General features: G+C 37.7%; 1 protein-coding gene across 2 annotated transcripts in view; it reads right to left on the reverse strand.

Annotated features, from left to right (window-relative positions):
- Positions 1-18,898, reverse strand: part of LOC122793640 (anoctamin-7-like) — a 2,355,351-nt gene that overhangs the window by 401,625 nt on the left and 1,934,828 nt on the right. For both annotated transcript variants that reach the window (XM_044061850.1, XM_044061849.1), the window contains exon 15: positions 6,685-6,796. In XM_044061850.1, the coding sequence (XP_043917785.1) occupies positions 6,685-6,796 (112 nt within the window). The remainder of the gene's footprint in view (positions 1-6,684; positions 6,797-18,898) is intronic.

An 18,898-nucleotide genomic window follows, 5' to 3' on the forward strand; every position in this document is an offset into this window, starting at 1 on the left:
AGCACACAAAATTCTGTACCACCCTGAAAATACTCCGGCACTCAAAAATATAATAAAGTCATACAGTAATTCAAGGCAACTACAATCATCTAATAAACTGTTGGTCCAAACCCACAAAGCCATTAACTCAGCCAGCAACTCCCTGTTTGCCAACGTCGTTGGTAAAACTTGGAATTCCCTTCCATCTAACCGTACCCTCGAACCTTCTTTAAGTCTCTTCAAAAAAGGCCTCAAACAGTTTTTAAAGAGCACTGGCTTTGTCCCTATGCTAACCCTGATTAATCACTACTTATTCAATGCTTTATTTAAATTAATATTGTATGCATCTCTTGCTCATAATAGCTTGCTGCTACCTGTTGTTTGTGTATACTATTACACACTGTGTATATTGTACCTAGTAGAGGGCTTTGCAAATATGTTTGACTCATATCTGTTATATTCTATCTGTGTTATCTGGAGCTTTTCTCCCCAGGCCTCTGCTGAAAATGGACATATATCCAGTCGGACTATCCCGGTCAACAAATGTAAACTAAAATAAAATAAAATAAATAAATTATTTATTGAAAGTCCTGCTTAGAGTCTGCTTTTAATTCCACATCATCTACATACAGCAGCTTTGTTGATCTGTCCACTCCCACTAAGAACCCCTCTGTGAATTCAAATGATGTTCATACTTGTTTCATTGGATCCTTGTACATAGTCTGCACTACCTTTACCTATGTTTCCATGACACTGAACCATCTAAGGACTGCCCAAATCAGCTTTCTTGGAATCTTGCCATATGCCTTCCCCAAGCCTGGAAATGTCCAGTTAGAATCTTTTCTCACCTCTAGCTTCTTTCTGGAAACATTTGGTCAGTTGTTCTACTTCCTGATCTGTATCTGAACTGTTCATCTCCCATCTTACTTTCTACTGCTCTGTTTATTAATTTATCAGTCCCCCTTTCCAGCACTTGTATGTAGTGTGACAGGATTGATACCTCTCTACTGACCACAATTGTGAATATCACCTTTGTTCTTGTGCACCGGCACTGGAATGCTTAGTCTCCAGACATCTGGGATACGCATTTCTCTCTGTAATGCTATGAATACCCTCAGGAGCCATTTATCCCCTATCTCACCCAGCATTTTAATCGTACCTGCTGCGACCTCATCTGAGTCTGCCTTCACTTTCCTTAGTGCTGCTCTTCCTTCATTGTATACTGTGCATGGAGCAATATAGTTTCTGTGAGAGTTTCTTTATTCAGATTTATTATTGGAAATATAGAGCTTATCCTCAAAAGGGAATGAGAAGCCAGGCTGCAGTGCATTTATTTAATGTCACAGACTACTCACTGTAATAGATGATGGAATAAGACATCAGTTTGTAGTTTATATACTATGGTCTCTTATACTACAGTCCAGTATCTTGTCATAGATTGTACCTGTTTTACTGAGCCATATAGTCACTTTATTAGATTAATATTCAAAGCAAAAGAAGGGTTACACAAATTGTCTGACCTGTAGGTAATGCACATAGCCAGGAAATGATTATTCAAACAGATGAAAAAAACATGAGTGAATTGCAAAATATTATGCATGAAAGATCAAAAGCACTCAAACAACACACAGCTGGGGATTAAACACTATGTCATTGATTTTTTATGGAGCACTGAGTCATGCATTGTGAAAATTGACCTGGCACACGTCATATCACTTATTCTGAAGTTAAGAAAGTAGATGAAAAACATACTTCAAGCTAAGGACTGTAAATGACTTCAACTCATCACTTAGCATAAATGTTTGTGTTGAATGATGAAAGTTAATTTAAGATTTTAGTGGAAGATTAATTAATTTATCTATAAACCTTATCAATATTGTGATATAGTAGCATTTCCAATGATAAGTCCCTGAATGCTTTGATGTTTACCAACAAAGTGTTACATACTAGTAACTGCTCAAGTTGGTAAGCTAAAAGAATACCGACAGACATATATACATATACACATGCACACAGACACAGGCAAACACACAAGCACAAATATGTACATGCAAACGTGTTTGTGCGTGTGTGTGCGTGTGTGTGTGTGTGTGTGTGTGTGTGTGTGTGTGTGTGTGTGTGTGTGTGTGTGTGTGTGTGCGTGTGCGTGTGTGTGTCTTCGTGCAATTACACCATGCACAGAGTCTACTTATCTTCTTGTATTTTATAATGCTCCACTTTGTCTGCAGTAAAGATACCTTATTTCATTTGTTTTATACAGTAAGCTGTAACCTCTACAGTTCATCTAGATCTTTGCCACTGCCTAATGTGTATTTCATTTATGGCTAATGGACACCAGAACCTCCAGTTCCTGTAAGGTCAATTCCTGCACTTTAGAAAGTGACAGAGACATTCTTTTCAACGTTTCAGAATTGTAATACAGAAAAATGTAATCTTCTTTTACATTTTCCTTTAGGAACATGCTGAAGATTACAGTTTCTTTTCATCCTCTTTGCTGTAATCCAAGATCCATTATAGCATTAGCTGATCATTAACAATGAGAGTAATTAATCCCCAGTGTGACCATCTTGATGATGTAGCACTAGTGACTGACCAGGCTTCAAATACAGCACTCATATTACACAGAAAATCATCCTCCATTTTTCATTTAATGAAAACATTGAGTTCAGACATCCTTTGTTTCCAGTCCTGCCTTCGTGTGACCCACTTCACATGTACTGGCGATAACAATGACACCAAACTGAAGACTTTGCTAACTGCCTAATTCTATAATGCCCATATAAAATAATTATATGTGAGATTTTATTTTTATGGGAGTAGTAAGACTGCGTGTTGTTGTACTTATCTGACTCCCCAGCTCTGAACCTAATGCCATACAGACTCATATTCTACCCATATTTACCTCCCAAAATTACAGTATAATTTTCTGTCTTGAAAAGCAGACACCATATCAGGACAAATCTAAGAAATGCAGTTAAGTGCTATAAATGTGTTCGACTGGTTTTGTTTACATAGTATATTTCCTTGGAGTTTCATCTAAGGGCCGTGAGATTGCCGTTATTTAACATGCCAGCATTACATTTTCAGAAAGTTATCTGTTGAACTCATCTTCAAGCATGAATTATAATAACCAGACTGTGTGACTGTCTGAGAGCAGTTAGAACCATTCTTTAGTAACAAGGTGCATCCTGCAGTATTACTGATGCATACAACATTATCAAACTTATCCTGACTCCTAGCAATAAACTGATTTTTTGCTTCAGAGATAAACTTGCTTCACCATTCTCTTTACAAATAAAATAAGTCTATTTACTACAGCTGATTACTGAATTAATCAGACTGAACATTGTTCCAGTACATCAGAAATCTCAGCATGCACATGAATAGAAAGGGTGGGCTTAATCTGTAAACATGCAACATATAGGAGATACTGCGTATGACACCACAGACAAAGCAGCTTGGGAACTGCTTTTAAAACAGTAAAACTCATTTAAAAATTGTATAGCAGGAAAAATTGTTAAGTTATAGTAGCAAGAGGTTCCATATTTGCAAAATGTCTGAGCTAAAAGCACTGCCTCCGAAGCACCAGATAATCTTAGACTTCTGCCCCAATAGCACCAGATAATCTTAGACTTCTGCCCCCATAGCACCAGATAATCTTAGATACTATCACTTAAAACAGTGACAGTATCTTGCCATCCTGACTTACACGTGCAAGTGAAGATTTTTGACTCAAATACTGCAGTCTCTGTGTAGTGTGCAGAACATAAGGCACACTTGAGCACAGGCAATTTTGCTTGGAAGAGAACACTGCTCATGTGAAAATATACAACAATGCTGAGCTTATGAGAGGATGTCTCCACCAAGACATGAAACATTATTGTAGGGCATGCAAATCTTTATAAAAGACATACTTGCATACAGTGCCTACCCACTATGCCAAACACCAGATGAGGTATGAGCATAGATTGTGTGACACCGATCCTGTCTGCACGGTAAGATGTTGTTTGCCTATGTACATAATTAACTGGTATCAGTTATGCAGTATGACTTCTGGGTAGGAGCAATCCCCATGTTTTTAACTGTGTCCATGGTGGAAATAGGTATGTCACAGTTGAGGATAAGAAAAAAGACTGAAAAACATCTAACCTCAGGGAGGACTCTAAGGCAAAGTATTACAGCTTTGGATTTGGAAAGGTTCAATAATATAGCATTGTCAGCCTACTAGATCTGCAGACAGAAGGACCTCCTGCAAATCAGGCTCAGCTTTATCTGTCCTGTGGTCAATACTTGACTATTGCAGAGTCATTAGCATGCTAAAATTGTGTTGCATTATTATAGGATGGCATCATCTGATTCATAAATAGAAAAAAGTAAGGGCACTAAGACTGGTTCCTTGGCGAGCCCCATCTGTAAAGCACTGGGTTTTCCTATAGCAGAAACCAAGTCTAAAAAGAGATTTTAAGAACCATGGACATTCATCTAACCTCTCTGCATTCAATATAACCTCAGACCTCAGTCTAGCCAACAGAAGGGAATGTTCCGCTGTGTCAAAGGTCTTCATGTGGTTGAGAAACGCAGTTTCAGAAAAATCCTCTTCATAACAAAGTTGTACTATAACCTAGCAACAATAGATAGGAAAATGTATTATTATTATTTGACAGCTTTATGACTTCATTTTATTATAATAAACAGTGAAATTAGGAGTTTAATTATCTGTTTCCTGGTCCATATAGTGCTAACCTTTTAGGGGTGTAGCATTTCAAGATAATGCAGGAAAAGGCCTTATTAGTGACCTTACTGTTGCCACAGATTTTTTTAGTACTTTTCCTCCCATGCACCATGCAACATCTTCCAACCTTCCAACCCAGTGCCGCATGTCCATGCTACCCAGATTCTTCTTACCTCTCGAACTAATTCTGATATATATAGCAGTGGTCACAGAACCTAAGGGTGTTCTGGGGGTCTTGGCTGCTACCATCTGCTCATTTTTTTTTTTACATTTAGCTCTACCCCATTACTCACCCCTCCTATTGTGGCCTTATTGTTGCATTCATGGGGTGGGCATGCAATGTGGGCGGGTGACTTATAGCCCCACCTCCAGAACAGCTCAGTTAGTTCTACCTCTTTGGACAATTCACTACAATGTGACATACCCATCCTCCACTAGGGATCACTGTGAGGAGTGCCCATGTAAGCACATCCATCTGCTGCTCTGTCAGTCACCCAAGCAGCTAATTGTACCCAGGTTCACTATATGCCACCAATGTGACCAAATGTTGCCACAGGTTATGTCCAACTCTCTATTAATCTGCCTTCTCCTCTCCATTTGCCCGTCCACCTCCTTTTCTCACCTAATATGCACCACGGATTCTTGCAGATGTTACAAATAATGCAACATATAAGATTGTTTGTGTGCATTATGTAAAAGGATATAACAACAATAATAACAATTTGTTCTTCATCTTGAAGTGTCTTTAAGAGCTTTACTTTAAGCATGCATGTATATTGTACTTGTCACCAAAGTAGTACCTCAGCATCTCAACCTCTCCACTAATAGAACTTTTTCCTGTTTATATTTTTCTTGATTATTTCTGCTTACACCCTTCCTCCTTCTCTGTGTTCTGTTCCTGCTGTAGTGACATCTTGCCTCATTAATGCCAATATACATTCACTGAACCTATGTGCATTATCATTGCCTGTGTATCTCCAGCTATTACATGTTAACGTCTTTGAAGTATGTAAAATAATATAACTTCTAAAGTATATGATACGTCTTTGCTATTTCTCTCAGTACTATCTGCATAGTAATGCTTAAAATGTTTATTTTTTATTGTTGTTCATTGTAAGTACATATTTTATATGGAGCTTTTCTCCTCGGCCTCCACTAAAAATGGGACCTGTGCCCAGTCAGACTTTCCCAGCAGATAAAAGACAATAAAACAATAAACTAGTATAAAATAGAATAAACAGTAGTAGATAACACCAATAAGTAACTGTATTATTTTTATAATACAACTAGTTACTCGACTTTTGTTTTTTCATTCATCTTGGACAACATCTGTAAATGTTCCACTGACATCAGTGTTCTTCCCTGGTTAACATATTTAAAGGAATAAAAAAACTGATGAAGCTTTAGCTCTGTTTTTTAAATGATGACATTTTTATTGTGGTAGCAGTTGTGTTTGTCAAGTACTCATTTTAATGACAGGTTACGAAGATATCCTAACCGATCAAAATCATAGTTTGTCAATGTGGACTACAGCCGATTTCCATTCTGTCAGCTACACCACAGAAGTGGAGCATCCCCTTTGGCTATGGTTGTGTAACTATGAATTAGTATATACAAGTTAGGAGGTGTGGAGATGAAGCCCCCATGTTAGGAGTGTGTGGAGAGTTCATGATATCAGCCTACAAGTGTCTCACAAAAGGGATGCCCCCAGAACAGAGTGCTATTGTGATGTAGGCAGGGCCACATAGCACAAGTATAATAGAAGTACTTTCTATGATAATCATGTCTGTGATAATAATAATAGTAAGAATAATAATAATTATAACAATAATAATAATTTTCTCATGTGTTTTGTGAGTAAGCAAGTTTAAAAATGCCATCAGGCCATAGAAGAGTATTTGCATATAGTCCCCTAAATACTGCAAAAGAAAAAAGTGAAGATAAAGTGAATTACCAGAAATATAAGACCCTACCTGCCTTTGAAGAAGGCCACATAGAAAGGAGAGGAATAGAAGTTAACAAACTGGAACACAAACACTTTAAAGGTGAATGCATCATCAAAGTGAGTCTGAGTCCGGTGCATTTCTGTGAAAAAAGGAGAGGGAGTTACCTTAGACTCTGCACATTGTAACATACTGTATCAAACGCTTTTTTAAACAAAGTCTCAATTTCTAGCCTGTCCAGTATTCTGTTTCAATAAAGAATCAGCTGCACAATATACTCTACATTGGACTTATCACCATTTAAGTTCACGCAAAAAAGATACAGGCTAAAAAAGACAGCTAAAATTCTTAAAAAAGGATAAATTAATGCATTTGTTAGAAAAGTGAGTTTACAGTAGGATAGACATAATCAAAGAATGTTTAGTCATGTGTCCACACAGCAATGCATTTAATTGTAAGTCTCCTGGGAATAAACAGAGAGAGTTCTGTAAAATGAACATCTAAGCCCATTCAGTCTGCTTGTTCATAACCTGAAATGTCTACACTCAGACATTATCAGCTTCTATTATTCTCTCAGACTAATTTCATGCTCCTTGAAATATGCATGACTTATTTTTCCTCACATTACTTCACACATCGTTGGGTAGTGTTCGAAAGACATGCGTAAATGGGCGTGCCTTTGTTCAAGGTTGAACATCGAGCTGGCACCTCGGCGTTCGTGAAAATCTACTGCCAATCATTAGCGGGCCGTGGTTCTGCTGTGACGACCCCTAACCGGGAAAAGCAAAAATACATAGTAGACATAGTAGTTACTTCACACATCGTAATCCCTATTACAGAGTTTATCCTTAAGATCTTGTTTTAGCTATGTATCACCTTGTCATTTCTCAAACTAAAACCACATATTTAGACAATACTAACTTAAACAATCATAAGTTACATAGTGAAACTTATGACCTAATGGTCTTTAAAAGCTGATTGCTTTTATCTTGGTAGATCTTTTTGGTCACCAATATATGCCCACAATTGTACTAGAATTAGATTACTGATGAATCTATCTGGTGAGAAAAAGTTCTAGAATCATAAAATTTACTCTTCTTCTTCTGGCTTTTTCCCGGTTAGGGGTCACCACAGCGGATCACCTGTCCGCTCATGATTGGCAGTGGAGTTTTACAGTGTCAAGTTGCCAGCCTGGTGCCCAACCTTCCACAGAAGGCACACACATGCACACTTTCACACCTAGGGTCAATTTAGAGTGTCCGATCCACCTACAGCATGTCTTTGAGATGTGGGAGGAAACTGGAGCACCCGGAGGAAACCCATGCGACCACAGACTCCGCACAGAAGGCACCCCAGCCGAGAATGAAACCGGGGAACCTCTTGCTGTGAGGTGGCAATGCTAACCGCTGCACCACCGTGGCCGCCCAAATCATAAAATTTACTGAATTATATATTTTCTATCATTAATTTTTATTTTCAGCAGTGCATTCCCCAATCTTGTATACCAGCAACATCCTATAAGCACAAACTATTGAACAGGCCTGAATCAGGCCTTGCTCTATGGACTAGACAGAGAAGGTCTGTAAGAAACATGTAAGAAAGGGGTGTAGCATTCCAGAGTAACTACTGTTTTCAATTTTATGACTTTTCTAGCAATTGGCACCCGTACTTTTACTGGTAGTCCCAGGTGGTCCATATGATGATTTCAGGATGAGGTGTTGGCTATTTTTTTGTTGTTGTTGTTGTTTATTAGTTTCCATTTTTGGTGGGGGGAGTCAAATTGTCAGAGTATCAGAGATGATACTGATTTGTCTAAACTTACAAGACACACCCTTTAGGATTAGCACAGCTCCAGACTATACCTTCAGGGCTGTAGTGATTGCATGTTGGTCAAAGTATAAAGTGATGTCTTCAATGGTCGCCAGATGTTTTGCAGGCTTGTGAATGTTTAATGTCTATGTCTTTTATTTGCAATTCTAATGTAATCATTTTGCAAAGTCTCATAATCCTGTATTTTCTGACATAATAAGAACAGTTATTGCTTCTGCACCATTTGTGTAATCTATACAGGAGAATCTGAACATAATTTCTTTGTTCAACTGAATTGCCTAGTTTACAGTCATTAGCATATTTGTTTTTTTTTTTTCATAGTTTATTTCTGTCTGAAACAAATAGTCCAAAAAGAAGAGGCACCAGTACAAAAGCCCATATGATATAAGTGGTTCCCACCATCAAGCTATAGTACTGCTCCTTCTTGACCTTTCTCACTATGTTTATTTAGATAATTATGTATTAACACTTAATGCAGTTCATGTGTCTAAAATTCCATACATGAGGACAGGGTTGATGGTTTTTATTTATTTATTTAGTTATTTGACATTTGTTAAGTGGGTTGATTCAAATGAGCTCATGTCCATTTTCAGTGGAGTCCCAAGGAGAAAAGCTCCAAGGTACTTATACAATGTTATGCAACAGAGGCAAAGTAGTACATATATAGAGATAGAAACAAATGTGTGCAGCTGAAGCAAAAGAAGAGCATATAGAGAGATAGAGACAAAAATTCAATAAATGGCAATATATAGTATTTTTTCAAATACGAGAGTATAAAAATCAGAAATAGAGATCCATATAAACAATTCTTTCACATATGAGAGTTTCAAATAAGAATAAAAAGCATAATTAAGCTATATACAATATATAAAGGCAATGAGGGAATAACATTATACATGTTTATAGCATACAAAGGAGAAAGGTATAAACCCATTCAAGTGATGACCCCTTGTTTGTTTTAGCAGATGAAGTGGAAGGAAGAGGGGAAGGGTTTATGTGGGTCCTAACAACGGCATAACCAAGATTTTGCTAGACAATTTTTTAGTTCTTTTTTAAAATTATTAGACTGTGTAATACTTTTTATGGTGACGGGGGAGTTTGTTCCAGTTATGGGATACTGAGTATTTATTTTTATTTGCAGTTTGTTAACCAGGAAAGTCCATTGGGCCAAAATGAGCCCATTTTCAATGGAGGCCTGGGGAGAAAAGCTTTATAAATTATTACAAAGTTAACAAGTACAATACAATTTTCAAAAAGTACTAAAACACTGTAATATAGAAGACAGAATAATAACATTTGAGCAAGGTGTTGTAACATAGTATTGAATGAAATTAAAACATAAGTATTTTGGAGTACATAAGTATAATATGGAGTCCAGGCATTTATACACTCAAAGTTTCATGAGGTGAGAGGTAGTAAGAATTAGAGGAGGTGGGTAGAACAGTGAGAGGTGAATAGGCTGAGTTATGAGAAAGGAGAAACATTTTTATAGTAATTTCCCAATAGTTTTATTAGGTTTGTATATCTGAAGAAAAAGTTGGACTGTACTACGGAGAGGCGAGCAGGGATATAGTAAGATACCAGGTTGGACAGTGTGGGGCAGGCTGAGGATTTGTTGAAGGAAATGAGTTATATGGAGTTATGAAAGTTGCAGTTGATAGGGGAATTCGAGCCATTGTAAGTTCTTTAGCACAGTGCAATGGTGAGAGGAATGTTGCAGGTTGGCAGCGAATTTTGATATTTTATTGTATGACTGTTCCATTTTACTAATTAAAGAAGATTGAAAGTTTGTGAGTATTGGGGCAGCATAGAGAAGGTTAGGAAATAAATAAGCTTGAGCTAGAGAGTCTAGAGTTAGGGGTTAGGAATTTTTACAGTAATGTTAGTTTTACATAAGACTGAGATAGTAAAGGTGGATTTAAGATGTGAGAGTGATTTTGGCAGAAAGGGTAAGAGTGTGAATACATTTTTCAAGTATTTTTGGGAGGGGGAGAGAATAGCTATGGGCCTAAAATTAGATGGATCAGTGGAGTTGCCTCCTTTATGTAGAGATATTACATAGAAGGATTTCCAGATCTGGAATAGAGGCTTCACAAATAGATGTTTTGATAAGAACTGAGACTGGATAAGGTATAGAGTCGGCTGCAAGCTTGAGAAAGTGGAGGGGGTAGATTGTCAGCTGAAGGAGAACCTGGTTTTAATTTTTGAAGAAGGGGATTAATGTATGAGGTGGAAGTGGTTTTGAAAGGGAAAAGGGACTAATAGAAGGTATTTGAGAAGGTTTTGAAGTGTCGGAGTTCAGGTCAGTGTTGGTCAGTTTATGAATAGTATCAATGAAATAATGTTTGAGAAGGGTGGCTGTGTCTTGTTTTGATTCATTAGGGAAAGGATTAGGAGTTTGAGGACTTCCAGGGTAGAGGATTGAGCTGATTGTTCTCCAGAAGTACTTGAGATTAGTATGATGGCTACTTTGTGTGTTATGGTAGACTTTTTTCTTGGCACTGTAGATGTGTTTTTTAGTTCAGTTTCTGAGTTCTTTAAAAGTTTGATGGTGAGAAGGGGATTTGGATTTTTGCCAAGTTTGTTTTCCAGGCAGGATCTCTCTGATGCATTAGAGTACTAGTGTCTTTTGTAAGCCATGGTGCATAATTTGATTTTATTCTGATTTTACAAGCGGGTGTAAGCGAATTCATAATATCTAAAAAGATGTTGTTAAATTTTAGTACTGCATCATTAAGAGGAAGAGTATGCAGGCAAGACCAGCTTACAGAAAAGAGCCTCTCATTGAATGTAGCAGGGTTAAAGTTAGAGAGTTTATGTCAGTCTTTATAAAGAGGAGGTTTGTATAGATGTGGAGAGTATCTTTGGGTAAAGATGGGTAGGTGGTCACTTAAGGTATCAGATAGTGTCCTAGAGTTGTCATAGAGGTGAGGGTGAGTAGTCAGTATCCCTTCAAGGATAGTCCCGTTGTCAGAATATTTGTTAAGATGAGTTGGGCCAGTAATAAGCTGGGTAAATCCAAAGAGATTGATGCTTTAGGCAGGGGAGTCAGTATTTAGTGTTTTCCAGTCAGAATTCACATCGCCTAGTATTGTAGTTTCATAGTGTATGTTTTGCGAGATATAAGACAGTATGCTTTCAAGTATTGGGATATTTTTGCCAGGAGGTGGAAGCAATGGTGAATTTTTTTGTGGGTGTTTATGTGGCAGTTTAGAATTATTAGTTCAGCAGGGTGGAAATCGGGTGGATGGGTGGAGAGGGTGGAGAGGTTAAGTTGTTCAGAATAGAGTATGGCTACACTGCCTCCTTTTTTAGAAGTTCTATCTTGGCGGTAGATATTATAGCCAGGGGGGTAGAATTTCATTGTTAGAGATATCGGGTTTTAACCATGTTTCAGACATGGTTAGGATATGTGGGGAATAATGGGAAATACATGTGTGAAGATCAGTGATTTTAATTGAAAGACTGAATGTTTATAGAAAGAAAGGATAAGGTTTTAGGGAGAGGGAAGGGAGAACAGGGGAGAGGGTAGAGGGAATAGAAGTAGAGTAGAGAGATGTTATTTGGTTAGAAGAGAGTAGTGTCGAGGAGGGGCCTGGATTTGATTAGGGTATATGTCGCCTGCTAATAGGAGAACCCTAGCAAGTAAGGAGAGCATAGAAGTGTAGTGGCTATAGATATGATGTTTTACTTTGATTCTCAGAGAGGTAGAGGTGAGAAAAGACAAGAGTTTGTTTTTTAAGAGATGAGTGAAGGAGAAATTAAATAGAGAGTGAGAAATGGGGCATGACAGGGTATTGCATGCTTGGGTGAGAGTTGGAACTGGTATTAGATAAGAAAGGTTGGTGTGATAAGAGGTTAAGTAAGCAAGGAAGAGTAACGAGGAAGTTGTTAGGATGTTGCTGCACATGATTAGGGAGCTAGGAAGTGGGCGAAGGTGATTTCCAAAGAAAGAAGAGTGAGGTAATAGAAGACAGGGGAAGAAAATAGGGTGTGGGGGTTGGGAGGAGAAGGACGTTGGAGTGAAGTATTAGAGGGTAAGATGGATGCAAGTTTTAAATAAATATGAAGCACAGTAAATATTTCTTCAAGTGCCGTTGCTGCTTCTTCAAAAAAAAGGAGTTCAAATACCATGAAGTCCATTTAACAAACCTATACTAGTACAGATAAATGGTGTTTGTTACCTCTTATTTTGTCTAGCTAAGCTCCATTAGGATACATTCTACATGGAATATAGGAACATTTACATAACTACCTTTACATACTTAAAAAAAGTCACGTGATGATGTCTTTTAAGTTGATAGGTTCTTGAGATGTATATAAGAAGGACTGGTTTAGCTATGTTTGTATTCTGAAGAAGTCTGTTTTTAAAGACAAAAGTGGAAAATAAAGTAGTTTGTCACATTAGAGAAGTGGGTTCCTGGCTGCATCCTCTTCTGTTGTTGGTGGTTTCTTTTTATTTGGTGTTCTATACCACTTTGGGGTGTGTTTTTCGTTGAATTGGTAACACAGCTGGGTGCAGAAAGACTGAAATCCGATAGCCTTAAGGCTGGTCATCAAGAGTCTTAATGCTCTAAACCAACTGCCATGCCTTCTTTAACTTCCCTTTTCATGGTAAATCACCCATTACTGTTTCATAGTTCTAATTGTTCAGAAAACGTATGTCCATGCATCACTCTGCTGTTAATGAAATGCTTCCTGTAGTCAAAAGTGCAGGGTTTGAATTCTCCCACTTCCTTCTGCCCATGGTGTGATTGTGAGCAAGTCACTCAGACAGTAGTTGTGTGTCACCTCAGAAAAAGGACACTTTCTCCAGTGGGTTTACATGCTTAAGAAATAGATTAAAACATATTATTTAAGATTTGTCCCTTTTGGGGCCTTACCCCCAATTATTTTTGACTTGTCCAGAATTTCTGAGCAATGAAATTGAAAATTATCTTGGTCTGTTCCTTGTAAAATTAGTGTTTTTCTGGCAAATTAATATTTATTTCAGTCATTAAACAATGTCAAGCATATGAGGTTTAGATTTTTGAGTACTTCAGAAAATGCTTACTAATGCAACTTTCTCAGTATATAAGAGAAACATTTCAAATTCTGTTCCTAATTGTTGGGTCTATGTCTTTGATTCTTGAGCTAAATGGTTGGGAAGGCATGCCATGTGCAGTGGCATGCATGGGATGGTTCTTGCAGTAGTGAACTGAAATACATGTTTGCTCATTCATTTTATCACAAGCAAGCATCTGAATGTAAGCAGTCATACAAGGGGCTGCAATTGATGATCATGTGTGTGTATGTCTGTGTGTTTCTATTTGGGCATTTGTGTGTTTGTGTATCCTGCAGGTATAAAAGAAGGAATCATCCAAAACATAATCAGTATAACAAATTAGTAATATTTCTGTGTTATGATCATAGTCGGTATTTGTAAGATTATGGCATTCACTGTTTTTTTCATAGGGAAATAGTTGTTCCTTTTATCAGTGGATTATGGGTGAGCTGTTGTTATGCATCAATTATTCTATACTTTACTGGTATGGAGTACTGGTGTGTGTTTTTTAACATGTCTTACATGCCCCACTAGTTAGCTACTTTACCCATATTGTGCCCCAGCAAAATAAGGAACCTGGAGGCACCACTGTGATTACAGTTCAACAGAAAAAAATAACCTTGATATAGCTAGATTCTTGCATATGAACCTTCCAGTTGTAAAAGGTAACTGAGCTGCAAAAACAGAGAAAGGTGAAAATATGAACCATACATCTGATGAAAGGAGATAAGATGGCCAATATCCAATGCTGAGTTAGACCTTTTAGCAGCAGAGCCAAAAAGACATATATCACAAATGTGCAGATTATGACTAAAAGCCCCTTGAAATGATCAACTTGACAGACACATGTACACACATGATTAGTGCATTACTGTGTATATACTCTCAAGGCAGGGGATAAACCATGTTTTCTAGTCTGAAAATGGTTTACAATAGACAAGTCAGGAACTCAGAAGTGTATCTCTCAACATCTTAGTGCAAGGAATCTGGACAAAACCAAAAGTAATTGGGGGGGGGGGGGCAAAGGTCCAAAACTAGGGACAGATTTTAATTGTTGCACTTATAAACTTAGACAGTTCTTAGAATAATAGGTTTTGCATTAGCATGTATCTTCTGAAGAATATGAAGTCTGGAACACAAATGCTTGTCATTTAATGACTCCAGTTCTCACTGAATTGCTAAAAAACCACAAATTATATTAAGAACAGACCAAAGGTATGAGGCAAAAATCTGGACATTCTTTGAAAATTTGGACAGTTAAGAGGTGTGCTTAGAAGATCTGTGCATGAGTGAGAATTCAGGCACACTCCTTTGACAACTGGGCAAGTAGATATAACTATCTAAATAGTGAAAATATAATGAGAAAGAGCCAACTGAAAAGCTTAGATAATGTCATCGTGCAATTTTGGAGTTCAGGAATGCTCTACTGTAGGGACAGTCTTTCACAAGCCCAGCAGTTGATGTGAAGAAGCGTGAAACTCAGATGGCCTACTCCTGCTACATAACCCATATCTCACAATCATTATAAAAAAGAAACTGCTGGAAAGAAATCAGCAGACACTAAAATACCACTATGATAAAAACTGGAGAAGACTAGCAGACTTACAGGTTTGAGACATTGGCTCCGATTCCAAAAGACTTGCTATCAGTGTAAGTGACATCTTACATTGAGAGCAGGCTATAAGCAGGTGTTCTGAAATCTGGTCCCCTTAGTAAACTTGTTTACAGATAGGTCTTCCACCAAAGTAAGTCACTAATACCAAGAGCAAGTCTTTCAAAATCAAGGCAATTTACACTGAGAGCAATTATTTTGGAATCTGGCCCAAAGTAAGAATCCAAAAGCCATTTCTAAGCCCTCATCCTGAAAATGAAGATGTTAGTAATGTTGCTGAATCAAACTTTTATGTAGCTTATGGGGAAGATGATCCACTGTTCAAATTTAGACATTTGTGCAAGACAATTCCACCAACAATAAAGGTCCATAATAAGTACTGCAAAAAATAAGGAGTTTAATTATCGAGAGTTGCAGACTAAGATGTTTGAAGCTGTGAAGCTGTAGTGTAACAAGAAATGCCCTGAAAACAAGGCAAAAAGTTCATTTTAAATAGGAATGTTAAATTCTCCACATACAGCAGACCATTGAGACTGACAAATATGTGAAATATTATGGAGTTAAAATTATTCTATGGACTGAAAAATTTCATTATTAAAATAAGGTTTCAATATGTAAAACATTTTATTTTTAGTAAATAGTCTATGGCATACTTAGCATAGGTTAATTTATAGAGATAGGTGTAAATTATGTATGCAACTTACAACAGTAGTGTCATTTCAGGCTACTAACATTATAACAGTAATATACTTTCAGGGCACTGATCTTATAACAGTAGTGTCAGTTCAGGGCACTGATCTTATTAACAGTAGTGTTAGTTCAGGGCACTGAGCCTTATAACAGTACTGTTAGTTCAGGGCATTGAGCCTTATAACAGTAGTGTTAGTTCAGGGCATTATAACAGTATTGTTAATTCTGTACACAGACCTTGTAGCAGTGCTGTCAGTTCAATGTACTGACCACACAACAGTATTATCAGCTCAGGGCACTGACATTATAACAGTAGTGTCAGTTCAGGGCACAAATGTTATAACAGTAATGTTAGTTCAAGGCACAAATCTTATAACAGTAGTGCCAGTTCAGGGCACTGATCTTATAACAGTATTGTTAATTTAGTTCACCAACTTTGTAGGAGTAGTCATTTTAGGGCACTGTCCTTCTAACAGTAGTGTCAGTTCAGTGAACTGACCTTATAACAGTAGTGTCAGTAGAGGGCAGTGTCCTTATAATAGTAGTGTCATTTCAGTGTACTGACTTTATGACACTAGTGTCAGTTCAGGCCACTGACCTTATAACAGTAGTGTCGGTTCAGGGCACTGATCTTAAAATAGTAGTATAAGTTTAGTGTACTGAGCTTATAACAGCAGTGTCCATTCAGTGTACTGATCTGCAGTACTCGGTTTTAATTTTCCTTTCTCAGGTGTTATTATGTTCACTCTGCCTTCTTTGTATTCTTTGGTTTCACTTCTGTATTGTTTTATCTGCTTTTTTTTAGTTACTGAGCTTTGATATAGTCATTTTAGATTCATAAGTCTAAAATCTAAGTTTGTTCTTTCTGAAAATATACAGACAGAAAGTGAAGCTCTAAGCCTTAAGATTATCTGCTGTTTGCCTTTGTCTGACCTCACTCTTTGGAGCAGACTCATAGGCTAGCATATCTATATCTGCATTTTTCTCATATATACAAAAATCTGCTGCCATCATTAAACTTTACAAAGAGGTTACACTGTAGTCCAGGTATTGCAAAAGGTCAGTATGGATCCGCAAATGGGATTCATAATTATAACTGGACAAGGCTTTGTGCTAAGTTGCATACTCATTTCAATTTATTGTGTGGCTGTATTTATTTAACATTTTTTTTTACTGGGAAAGTCCGACTTGGAATGAAGCCAATTTTCAGCGGAGGCCTGGGGAGAAACACTCCAGATGCATGTCTTTGAAATGTGGGAGGAAACTGGAGCACTCGGAGGAAACCCACACAAATGCAGGGAGGACATGCAGACTCCACACAGAAGGCACTCCAGTCGAGAATCGAATCGGAGAGCCTCTTGCTGTGAGGTGACAATGCTACCATTGCACCACTGTGCAGTCCAAAGTAGTTTCATATATACTGGCGTCTTCAGAATTATACTTTTTTTGTTACGTATGCACCAGATGATGAATTAAAGTCTGATGAAGCCTAAGAAAAAACTGTCTGGCTTCAGGCAGGAATTGCACTGCTGGGGGGGGGGGTTGGTATTTTGCACAGCATACTCTTATTAAATGTATTACTAAAGTGCTAATAGCCTCTGAACATGAAGTGATGTCTGGTGGAGCTGGTATTATGGGACAGATCAATGAAGCAGGAAAACAAAATAGATAAATATACTGTTTAATTATTCTTTAGTTAACCTGTCACTTTTGTTCCTAATTTAACAGCTAATTGTTATTACCGGAAACACTGGCCGGGATTCATGGACAATTGCACAGCACTAATGTCTGAGGAGGTCATTCTGTGAAGTTGCAGTGCATTATTGAAAGATGTAGCAGGTAGTGAATGACATCTGCATGATGAGCAAATGACCTCATAAGTAAACAGCCATAGCAGGAACAATAAGAGCAGCCCTATGCTACTATAAGGCAGGAGCAATACTATACAGCAGAGTAAATCACTGATGTAAAGGATGTCACAGCTAAGGCCTGCTAGTGTGTCATGTCAGTCTGCAACCCAACATGCAATATAGTAGCATGTAGCTACATCAGAAAAGCAAGCTTGTACAAGAATGGCAGCACAGTGCTTACACAATGGTGGCACCCTTGTTCAGCATATAAATGGTAATGACATGAGGTAGACAGTAAAGTAAGAAAGGGGAGAACAGAAAGCAGAAAGGAACACAGAAGGACAACAATAAGGCATGAATGCTGGGGGAGGAAGAATATTTTGTGAGAATAAAACCCCTTGATTAATTTTTACAAAATAAGAAAAGGTGGAAAGGTAACAAGGGATAGCTGTGAGTAAGACAGAGAGAGAAGGGCTGGTAATATGGCAGATTGAGAAACGTAACACAGAGACAAAGGAGGTATACCTGGTGCCTTCCATATTGACACATGGATAGCTGGTTCCTCATATATATACAGAAATCTGTTGCCATCATTACCACGCACATGAAATTGCTGTCACGCCCAAACCACCTATGAGTATAAAGGGCCAATGTCTGGCTAGTGACATCAAAAATTATTTGATCTCTGACAGCTGCTTTTCTTTTGGTGGTGCACCCCATGAGGTCATCTATCTGCTGCAATATCACAAGCCTTTTCTTTTGCATGGATTATCATATTTGTAACTTTTTGTCATTTTTTTTTTTTTTGCAGAGACATATTATGCCCACCCAGGCAATGTCATCCTTCACTAGTCCTTGCTAAATGTGGTGAGATATAGAAACTACACCTACAGTTTACAAACGGGGATCAGTAATGAACTTCGCCGACAGTTTCTTGTCAGATGTGAGGATCAGTTCCACCATTCCACCACTACCAAACATAGAAAGGTTTTTGTTTCACTTTTGATGAGGCATGTGTGGAACTGATTTCCAAAAAGTGTGATTCATTTCAGAGTACATTTGTAATAGGAACTCATACAACTTTGGTTGATTAGAAATAACTGTATTGTTAAGGTGGGGAAGAAGACTTCTATAAAATGATTAATTTTGAATTATACAATGATTCCTTTGCAGACATAAATGAATGCAGTTCTACCTTTATTGAAATGTTGTATTTGT

Source organism: Protopterus annectens, chromosome 2.part0 (genome assembly GCF_019279795.1).
Source record: "Protopterus annectens isolate FY-2018-M chromosome 2.part0, PAN1.0, whole genome shotgun sequence".
NCBI classification, from domain to species: domain Eukaryota; kingdom Metazoa; phylum Chordata; order Ceratodontiformes; family Protopteridae; genus Protopterus; species Protopterus annectens.